The following is an 11,492-nucleotide window of genomic DNA, read 5'->3' on the forward strand; positions in this document are numbered from 1 at the left end:
CCACTTCTCGCATCAATGAATGTAGCGCTGCGGAAAGAGAACTCAGATCTATACAACGCATACTGTTCTCTGGAGAAATACTGCAAGGTAATTTTGAAGCCGTTTAAACAGCCTTCAAATGGGGATTCTACATGGGGATCTTTCATAACTCCAAGCGACCTGTCTATCCCTAGTGCCAAGGTCACAGAGATACTGAGGGAGTGTGAGGAGCAGCACTACTTGCCAGAAACGGGGATTGCTAAGGTTAAAGCAACGTTCACTGAATGAAAAAAAAAACTTGAGCAGGCATTCAAGTCCAGGTTTCCTGAAAAAAAGCTGGTGGAATGCATGCTTTATCTGGACCCCTGCAACCAAAAACCACCAGTCTCAGAAATTCAAAAACTTGCTGCAAGATTTATAAAGCACATTAACCCCCGCAAAGTTGAAATACAATATACATTGTACTGCGAGGATGAGGCTGTGAAGACACTTTTCAACTCAGACTGCTGTGGCAGTGACGTTACCAAATTATGGTGTATTTTGTTTAAGTCAAGTAGTGAGAATGAATACAGTGAACTTCAAGGCTGTCACGTCTTTTACTGACACTGAGCCCAGACACCTGTTGCTGCGAACGAGGCTTCAGCCACATGAACTCAATTAAAACATCCACAAGGAATCGCCTTGAGAACGGTCGTGTTGATGCATGTCTACGTATTGCAACTGCAACAACAAGCACAAAGGACTTCGACGTAGCTGCGGCGGCGGCAAGGTGCATTCAAAAACACTAAGTGAGTTGAATTTATTATTATTATTATTATTATTATTATTATTATTATTATTATTATTATTATTATTATTATTATTCATCATCATGACTAGATAACTACTGTAGCTATACACAGCTGTGCTGCTCTTCATTGATATTCGTGCGCTTAGCTCCTCTATATATATATGGGAGAATGTGCTTTAAATCGGACTGTGCTCTGCTGTTTGCTATACACCCCCAATGTCCGTCACTGAGTCCGGTAATTTTGTTAAGTGTCCGTCGCGCAATTTAGTGGTGCCGACCTCTGGGTTTAAGTATCTGCTGAAAAAACAAAACCTTAAAGTGAAGCATTCAAAAGTCACAGCTAACACCTTCAAAATACCTTCCGCACTGCGTTAAACCAGTAATATCCAGCATCTACTTGCAGCACCTGGAGGTTATGAATATAATTTGCGAGCTACAGTGCAGCCCAGTGTGTGCACTGGATCTGGTAAAAAATTGAAGGGATTAAGTAATGATCAGGCTAATCTAGGGCAACCCTACCAGTCTTTTTTAATTATAACCGCACCAAAATTCAAAATACTACATTTAAAGTTATAATACTGCAGTATATTTTTCAAAATACGTTCATTACACTTGTTATATTATACCCCATTTTACTTTATTGTTGATTATTGTACAACAAAATTATTATTATTTTTTTTTTTTTTTTTTTTTTTTGTGGTTTAAAGCATGTTGATAATGTGCGGAGTTCCATCCTCACAATAACAGAAGCATGTGCTGACTGCATGTTGTCAATATTTGTACATAGTAATTACATGTAGAGACATGTAGTGAATGTACCCGCATGTTTTTTGCGAACGGCAGTAACAAAGTACAAACGCATTAAGCTTGGCACGGCAATATAATTCAGGTTAGATACAGATTGACACAATCTGTATAAGCTTGAGGCATGCATCGCATGGGTACACCAGTATCTGTATAGATAAACATTTTATTTGTGTTGTTTACATGTGGAAATGATTACTTTCATAAGCCAGCTGCATGTTTCCCACATTTAATGACTGATGTTGTTGAATGCGATAGATAAAAGCGATCACAGTTGATAAGCGAATGAATGAATGTAAGTAACCACTTTGGGTCCAATCAATCTTGGAACTGGCAGTTGTGAAGAAACAAAGCAGATCCAATATGTTGGCTAGTTGAACAAGCTAAGTAGAAGATTGGTTTATGAATGTATTGCTTGTTTTGTTGATTCATTGTACATTAATTATTAATGAACAGATGCAAAATAAATGCGTTGGGAAGACTTAATGTGAAAGAAGTTGTTTTGGAAATGTGTTTACCGTTTCTAATCTTCAATACCAGTTGTGATACATTGTGTGTGGAGGCAGTAACGCGTCCTTTGCCGTGGAGTCTATAACTCATTTTTATTCTGGTTTAATGTAGTAAGACCGAGTGTAAACATGCCGAATTTTTTTTTTTTTTTTTGGTATAGCATAAGGCACCATTGAATCTCATTGTGTGTAGGTCTAGATGTAATGATGTTAATTTTCAGTATGGTATTGAATTAGTTACGGCAGACCAGACATTCATGTATTTGTATCACTCAACAGTCCACTGCTGGAGTTAATCACACTGTGTGGCTTTATTTATACATAATGAAAGCACCATTTTCTTCCCGGCCCAAGATTTGAATAGATCAGTTTTTTCCTTGTTCCAGGGATATAACCCCTGTTCCTCTGCTAATATTTATTTTAAGAATAACAGTATTATTATTTGCTTGATGTGGAAGTAAGTTTCAGAATAAACACTAACTAATGACCTAGTGATTGGAAAGAGGGCTTCAAATAAGATGGTCCATGTGCAGGGTGGTTCACTAAATGCCAAAATTTTGTAGTGTACCCTCATGGAAATGGTTCATATATAATAATAAGCAGTTACTGCCGTTAAGCTTGTAGGGTTGAGGACTGTTTTTAACCCACGGTGGTGATCCTAAAATCTTTTTGCACTTGACATATTTTAAGCAGTGTTTTAAGCACTATATACAAGAGCCAGACTCCTCTACAAGTGTGGTTATTATAGAGCTTTAAATGTCATCCACAGAATCAGTTGTGCATCACACAACAATGCCTGCTACACCTGACAGTCTAGTTTACAAGAATCAAAGAGATACAATGTACCAGGCAATTTAAAAGTATTTTGTGATTATGTTCTTTTTTTTTTTTTTCATATGGTGCATTGCTTATGCATCAGAGTAGAATGCAGGTCCATTTTTCAGTGTATAGTATCAGTTGAAACAGGACTATTATATATATTACATACCGGTATATTGTGCAGTGTTTCTGATCAGCCTGTTTTCATTTAATACTGATCTCTGTTTGCAGGAAGATGATTGCGGAGACTTGCCATGTTCTGAACATGGGAGGCAGTGAGCAGCTGGATTAAAATGTCATTATTAAAATTTCCAATTACAGTGCGAATCTTGCAAGCAGAACTTCAAGACATGTGTGTACACTTTTCAGCAAATATGAATGCGATTAGAATGAAAATGATTTTACTGTCTGTCTGAAGACTTCGTAATTAAAATAGCAAAACAAAAATGCTGCAGAACTAAGGTTGTTAACAAAATATCACTGATCCTCACCACCAGAGAACTGTGGATGTCAAACGTGCAAATTGCTTAATCGACCATGCAAACCAAGATATAACATGCAATTCCTTAAATACTGTATTTGGTAAAGGGTTGTGAAGTCACATTATACAAGACCTTTACCCTTCAAGTGGTTGTATGAAGTTGTGATTTGGCACGTCGCCACAGTTTCACATTTCTTTGTCCCATTCTGCCTGTGTCCTGCAAGCTCTCACCCACTTGACTCTTTGAGCCAGCATGGGCTGTGGAGGGAGCAGGACAGACGCTCTTGAACCCAGATACCTGGAGAGCTGGACCAAGGAGACCGAGTCCACCTGGCTAACCAGCACTGACACGGACGTTCCGCTCTCCTCCATTCAGAACATCCCCTCTGAGAACTCCTCTGAGTCAGAGAAGAACACCATGAAGTCTGGTTAGCACTTTATTTCTTCCTTGCTTGTTTTCTGTAGGATTGTATTGACTCAGGTAGAAGTCCAGTTGTTTTTGTTTCGTTGCTCTACTTCTGGGGTCATCTTTGACAAAAAATATGAAATGGTGGTATATATATAGGATTATTAAAAGGCACTTAAAATTTCGATAGAGTACTTTTTTAATGTCTTCAAGCAAAGATAGTATGTAGTGCTGTTGGTAAATAAATACAAAGATTCATCAGACTGCTGAGAACTAATAAATACACAGTAGACCAGGGGTGGGTAACTCCAGCGGATGTAAGGTTACTTGGTTCAATTAAATAATTAAAAACAGTTGGAACAAGACCAGTAAAGCACCTAAAATGATTAAAAAAAAAAAAAACCCTGTTCAACTGAAGCCTTTATTTCAATCCATTATAATACATTTTTTTCTAGTTTAATCAACAAGAGTACATGTCTTAACTTGTAAATAACTTAATTGTGTGAAAGTAGTAGGTATACTTTTCTAGTTAAAGAGTTGCCTTTCTTCTCTTTCATTGAAGATGAGTAAGAACCAAACAAAAATAATTATTAGAGCTGAATAAATAGGGGGTTGACCCAGGCTTTCAGCTGCATCTGTATACTACAGATTTGGCCAAAAGTTCTGCATCACCTAGAATTTTAGGATTCAGACATAACAAAAAATAATACATAATATATATATATATATATATATATATATATATATATATATATATATATATATATATATATATATATATATATATAGATATATTTTTTTTAATTTAAAGTACAAAATTATATTGCAAAAGTCTAACAGAAGCAATAATAGTAGTACAGTATTTCATGTTAGATTTCAAAATGTCACATTTTTCAATTTCTGTCAGTTTTTTTGTATGGAAAACTACAAGTTGTATGTAATTCTGTATGTTACCATAACCTTATTCAGCAGGTTTCATTAGACTTTATGAAGCAACATTTGTTAATTCTTTAGTGTCCATAGCTGTATACCTCAAATGGTGCACTGAGATGCAATATATAGTGACAGCATTCATGATTGACTTAGTAATAGGCTATTCATAAAAGTGACACCTTAATGTACCTTACAGACAAAATTCCAAAGGCTTTTGGAAATTAAAATAGGCAGCTGTAGTAGTCCAATTCCTTTTGTTTTAAGAATGCGGAGATGATGAAGCACATATATTTTGCATGGATATTCATTCCTTTGTGGTATGAGACACAATGATCACGATTGTCTTAAAGTGATCGCAGCTAACGAAATAATTCCATAAATCATATGTATTTTTCTCTTCTATCAGCTTCATAAGTCTCAAATGTGCAGTTTTTAAAGACACACATTATTGCAAATGTGTATTTTCATTTTAAAACCTGATATCTATTACTACATTAGGTTAAATGAAGTTTACGTTTTTATTTTTCACATAAAGGAAAATATGTTATTGTGACAGGGAGCCCTCCGCTTGTGCCTATTTAGTTACTTATTTATGTATGTATTCAATTTGTATTTGTATTATATTATTATTCATATATAATGTATTTGTATGAAGGCGGATGAAGCCGTCCGTATTATTATTATTATTATTATTTTATTATTATTATTATTATTATTATTATTATTATTATTATTATTGGAGACCGGCGAAAAAAATGGTCTCGTAAAATGTAGCTAGCATGGATGGGGGTAAATTCCCCATCCTAGTAAAACCTGTGGGAATGTGGCTGGAGCCTTAATGAGGTAATTTATTAATGCATAGTTAAAGCTCCAGCCACAGATATAAAAGACCCATTCCCGGCTCATGAGAAGAGAGTGTTGGAGGAGAGAAAAGACGTGAGTGCGTGAATGGGATATAACAATTGCTATAGTAATACATACTTATATATACTTTTGTTCTGTGTGTCTTTTGTTTTGGCCCTTGTGCCGTTTTGTTTTGTGTATTTTGTTTAATTAATAAAACACTGAGCGCCAATGTGCCTTAGTTTCAGCCCTGTACCTTTTTGTTTTGTCATACTTCCTGGTCCATGACATCACCACACACCTGCTCACTGCAACCACTCTGCCACAGTTATACTTGCACTTCCAGTGTCTTTTGGGTCTTAGCATGTCAGTCAGTAGTGGAGTACCAGATATCATATTTTAAAATACTTGTTTACCATAACTGGACATTTATGACTTACATAGAAAATGGAAGTGGGCAAAAGGTATATAGGCTTAGTTTGTTAGCTACAACATGTACAGGAAGAGAGGAACAAATCATGCGATTATTGATCATAATTTATCAGCATAATTAATGATCACTTAGCAAGGATTGAAGAAAACATGGTGGACATGAGAACTGATCAAAAGCATCAGACTTTTTAGGGGTTGCAATAAGCGTTTAATACTACAGTAATAATAATAAAAATAATAATAGCTAGAACTGCCAGGCAGTTTTACGGCTCCCAAGCCCTAGTATCAGTACCCGTCTAAATGTGTTTAGTTCTCAATGTGCCAAGTTTAAAATCAGCAACTTCAATAGTTCCACAGAAGATTTTGAAAGTTTTTTTTTTTTCAAAAATGTGCCAGGCAGCCATCTTGTTTAATGTGAGTTTCTTAAAAGTCAGTTGTATTGCTAGTGTCAAGGATGATGCTTGTGAAGTTTCGAGTTAGTCAAGTAAACCGTTTGTCAACTGAGGCAGTTTTAAATTTCAGACATAAACATACACCTGGCGGCCATCTTGTTTTATAAAACATAACCATTTTGACATATTTGTATTCCATTGTTACTGGGACAATAACTACCACGTTTGGAGTTTGTTGTTCAAATAGCAGCAGTTTGCTGTTAAGGGCGTGTTTCGCTAGAGTTTGTGGCAGCCATTTAGACATTAAAATTTATCGCAGAAACTTCTGCTTCGCAAACTTGATGCGGGTTTGGATGCTTATGATGTATGCCAAGTGTCAGATCAATCGCTTTAAAATGGCTGCCACAAATTTCACTGAAACGCGCCCTAAAGAGCAAACTGCTTTTATTTCAAAACTGTCTAACCAACAGACTCCAAACTTGGTAGGCATCGTTCTGGTGACAGTGGAATACAAATATATAAAAATGATTATGTTTCGTGAAACAATATGGCTGCCACTCCTACATTTTCTTCTTATATTTAAAACTGCTTAAGTTTAAAAATGGTTCACTTGATTAACTCCAAACTTGAAAACCATCGTGCCTGTGTCGATCAAACTTACATTTTCAAAAATGGCATTTGTGCGTTTGAAAAAAATAAACTTTCAAAATCTTCTTCAGTGGAACAGTTGAAGTTGCTGATTTTAAGCTTGGCACATTGAGAACTAAACACGCTTAGACGGGTACTAATACTGGGGTTTGGGAGCCGTAAAACTGCCTGTCAGTTTTAATTATTATTATTATTATTATTATTATTATTATTATTATTATTTATTATTATTATTATTATGAGTAGTAGTAATATTAGTCGTATTTTCTTTCTATAATTCTAGTAAGATGTCCCAGGAACAACAGAGCTCCACCTCTTCTTCCACCGCACAGAACTGGAATGCATTGTTAGCATCAATTGTAATGGATATAGTTAACAAACAACATAAATGTAACATATTGCTTTAAGTAAAGACTTTTGTTTGAATGTTTATAATATTACAAGACATCCACGTTTCATTATAATGTGTGTGTGTGTGTTTTAAGCTTATTCTGCGCCTGGCACTTCTACCGTAGCTGCAGACCAGCAGTCACAGGCTTCTTGGAGCAGAGGCAGGGTATAGTGACCGGTAGATGTATACAGGAACATTAGGATGCTGTTCAAATTGAACCATGTGCTGTTTATTCCACCAAAAATAAAAAGGTTGTTACAGTTTCAAAGGCTGGATTTTTATGAGCTTAAGAGACTTATTTGCATTTTACTGCACAAAAGTTCTTGATAGTGGTCCAAAATCCTTGAACAACAGCAACTGGTAAAAGTGTACAACAGTACTCCTGTTTATTTTGCTATCTAACTTAAGCAAATATTGAAAACAGTGAATAAGTGAAAGATGACTTATACAGAAAACATGCACTATGGCCTAACAGTGAATTAACAAATCTAGCAAATTTATTGAGGGAACACTCTATAAGCATTTACCACTATTATAAAATCATTACCTGGGAATCTAGAGCATGAAAAAAACATCTTGGGTGCTTTATCTCTAAACATTTGTAATTTAGGGTTATAAATTGAAGCATCTTTGAAGAGGCAGAAGAAAAAAAAAAGGTGTACTGGCTACGCATGCTATTTCCAAGGGAATCTTGTTGCCATGGGTACTTACTGCAATAGGGTTGCCATGGATACGTCAAGCATAGATCAAAGTATCAGTTTTAAAGCCTTTTAACTACAAGGGTGGTTCCTGAGTCACTTGACAAAGTTCAGTATGCCAGCTAAAAAGGCTGTAAGTCCATGTAACATGGCAGGTAGGAACAGTAGGAATTGGGAAAGACATATATCATTCCTGTGGATTTGCAGGTTCATATTAGTATGTTACCCCAAGCTATTTAACATATACCAACAATACCAGCGTCTTGAATTAAGAGTTCAATGCCATACTTGTAAAAATAAAAGTGTATTACAAAGTAATGGTTCACTTCTAAAAACCAAAATGTCTCAAAAATACATTCATTATGGCATTCCACAAAAAGTTACAGACACATAGACGGCAAGCAAGCAATATTATCTCTGGTTCTCCTGCTGAAGCATGTATTTTATACTTCATTATATACCAAACCGGACGATGATCTTCTGTTTTAATCTATGGAGGTCAGCCGTTCCGTTATCACTCAATAATGGAAAAGATGACACTAATTAACGATACCTGTTCTAAAACCATTGCTTACTTCTGAAACTCTTCTCAGACGTCCTCTCAAAAAGTTCACTCTTTCAGCGGACTACAGGTGCTGATGAGCAGAGGTAGAGAAATACATAACTTTAAAGTTGTAGTGTAATAGTGACAATGCCATTGCTGTGCTCCTCAGTAAAAATGCAACAGTCACATAATGCCCTCGAACACCAGTCTCAAGCTTTATTGACCTGGGAGTTACATTTTAACCTTGTAATACACCACAGCAATGCCATTATCCCATAAGTATAGAGTACGCAGATTTACAAAGGCAACACTGCACTATAGATATATAGTGGCTGATGCTTCCTGGTACCTAATCACTTCATGTGTTGTAGTTCAAACTAAATGAGGTACCAGGATGCAGCAGTTTATAGTGTTGTATTTGAAATATTTGCATATAGAACCAAAAAGAGGTATAGAAGTGTGTTTTAAAGAACAAGGTAGGTACCTTTTTAAATGTAAAAGAAATGAAAAAACTTGAACATTACATTCAGATATCAACTAGCCAGTCTCCTTCAGAACCATCCTTCTGTTAGCTGAAATTCTGTTGATTACCAGCGATATACAGCTCAGCATTGTCCATCACTTTGCCATGTCATGGTGAAACCACTGTCGCACAAAGCACATGGTTGACTTAAGACAAGCTATCTGTAGACAGAATAATACAGGCGCTGCTTCTCCACTAAAATTACTTGCAGAGAAGCTCAATAAGCAGCGATTTCGCTTTATAGTCAGCTCAGCTGGAGTTTTGTAGCTAACAAAATCATTGTTGTGCCCTTCCATTAGCTTCATAGGTGTCAAATGCACAGTTTTGAAAGAAACACATGTTATAGAAACCTGTATTTTCATTTAAAAACTTGACATGTGGTACTAGGATAGGGTGGTAATTCTCACTGGAAATCTGATACAGTTGCACATCCTAGGTCAAAAAATGTTACTTGCTGAAAGCATAGAGGAGTCACCTGGTTGGTTCCTGACAGGAATGAAGTGTGTGTAGTGTATGAATATATTATAATAGGCATCTATAACAGAATTGGGTGGAAGTATTATTTCATACCATGTCATCAATATAGTCAGTTTCTACTGATGAATAATGAATATGGAGATCAATATAAAGCTGCATATATCCTTTTTTTTGTATTTTTTTGGCAACAGTTGCTGATTTCTTTGACGACGGTCTTCCCGCTCCAGCCCAGGCCTATTTGAAGGTGTCTGACCCTGTGTTAAATGAGACCAAACCGGCCAGCAGGAGCACAGCGTCTCAGGACAAACAGCAGACGGCACTGCAGTCCTTGGGTACCACGGTGCAGAAGAGGAGCGTGCTCAGAACTGAGGAGGTGTCTTCCATTTTGCCTCTTCCATTTTGATTATGCTCTAGTTCCCTGCCGTAGACATATGTAATGTAGGCTAGATCTGCCGAAGTTTATATATATATATAACTTTATAACTTGTAACTTGTAACTTTAAAGTCTGTTTCAAAGCTATTTTGAAAATGGCCACTCTAGTGCACTGGGGTTTGAGATCTGTCCTCTAAATCACTGCAGGGAAAAAAAAAAAAAAAAAAAAAAAAAATCACTGCCTTTTCTTTTCCATACCACGTCATGGATCATTATAGCTGTATTACCTGTTTGACAATGTGGGCGATAATCCTTACACTATCAGTGCACTAGAGCAGACATTTTGAAAACAACTTTGAAACAGACTTTAAAGGTGTAAGTTTAACAAGTTGTCAGGATGTTAACAATACAAAGAGGAATTACAGGTGCATTATTTTTAACAGTTGTAACAACGTGTAACGCTGTATTTTTCGGAACCTTGCTACTTACTCTTTAAAACAGCTTTAAAACCCCACAGAATTTGAGGTGTGTAATTGCAGTATCATCAACTCAGATTGATTGCAAATATCATAAAAATTCAAGAGACATTTAAAAAAAAAAATCAAAGCTTGAAGCTACTGTCGGACACTTTGTAATGTCATAATATAGTATTTTTGATAATAATCTGTTTCGATAATGAACAGAATAATAAAATGTTTAAAAATCAATCCACCGTCACGTTCTCAAAGAGCCATTTTACAAAACAGGCTTTATCCAGTAAATATATTTTATTGACTGTGGTTCTTGAATGAATGTCATGACGTGTCTTTTATTACAAGTAGACAGAAAGTCCACTTGTTCACTTACCCAGTAACTTGTATTTGTATTACTTCCACAGACTAAATGGCAAGCCAACAGAATGTCAACCAAGCAAGTGACAATCACAGTCACACAGAGCATCCGCCAGATAGACAAGACAGGGAATATCACAGAGAAATAGAATTGATTAAACCTGGAGAGAGGGCCAAAGAGGAGGCAGGCGGCAACTTGCTGAAGTGAAAATACTGAACCTGTGCCACATTGGATAAAGTGTGTGGGAAAGAGATTTGTATTTTAAAACATGACCTTCGTTTCAGCATTTTAGATACTACACTGCCTGGGGTAAAGATGTTCTAGAAGCGATAAGCTGGGCAGGAGGGGCTTTTTTGTATTGCTTATTGAGTGGGGAAAATGTGAATTATAAAATAAACTGCAAACATAATGTATAAATAATGTGCAAACAATATTGTTTCATTTTATCAGTCTGTTAAAACCAATGTGTACTGTATATGAAAATGCTACAGATTTGAATCATTGAACGATACCTATGTCGTGTGATATTTGACCATGACCGGAGTTATGTGTACTGAGCCAAAGATGAGGATGCTAACAAAAGTCATCGAGAGGGCACGATTGCGATTACAAAATTATT

General features: G+C 36.1%; 1 protein-coding gene across 2 annotated transcripts; it reads left to right on the plus strand.

Annotated features, from left to right (window-relative positions):
• Nucleotides 1-502: 502 nt before the first annotated feature.
• Nucleotides 503-11,241, plus strand: LOC121315330 (brain and acute leukemia cytoplasmic protein-like). 2 transcript variants are annotated; one of them, XM_041249364.1, is made up of 4 exons: nt 503-767; nt 3,607-3,810; nt 9,861-10,042; nt 10,920-11,241. In XM_041249364.1, exons 2-4 carry the CDS (start codon nt 3,636-3,638, stop codon nt 11,019-11,021), a joined length of 459 nt encoding a protein of 152 aa, XP_041105298.1. In that variant the 5' UTR covers nt 503-767; nt 3,607-3,635; the 3' UTR covers nt 11,022-11,241. The 2 variants fall into 2 exon arrangements, with proteins under 2 accessions (XP_041105298.1, XP_041105299.1); XM_041249365.1 differs by lacking the exon at nt 503-767 and having other exon boundaries at nt 3,291-3,810.
• Nucleotides 11,242-11,492: the final 251 nt, after the last annotated feature.

The sequence above is a fragment of the Polyodon spathula genome, chromosome 5 (assembly GCF_017654505.1).
Source record: "Polyodon spathula isolate WHYD16114869_AA chromosome 5, ASM1765450v1, whole genome shotgun sequence".
Classification (NCBI taxonomy): Eukaryota; Metazoa; Chordata; class Actinopteri; order Acipenseriformes; family Polyodontidae; genus Polyodon; species Polyodon spathula.

Excerpts from the sequence above, each read along its gene's own strand:
- LOC121315330 (XM_041249364.1), top strand. The coding sequence starts at position 3,636 with ATGGGCTGTGGAGGGAGCAGGACAGACGCTCTTGAACCCAGATACCTG. Across the intron at positions 3,811-9,860 it reads GAAGAACACCATGAAGTCTG|TTGCTGATTTCTTTGACGAC; the intron begins GTTAGCACTTTA and ends TTTTGGCAACAG. Across the intron at positions 10,043-10,919 it reads GCGTGCTCAGAACTGAGGAG|ACTAAATGGCAAGCCAACAG; the intron begins GTGTCTTCCATT and ends TTACTTCCACAG.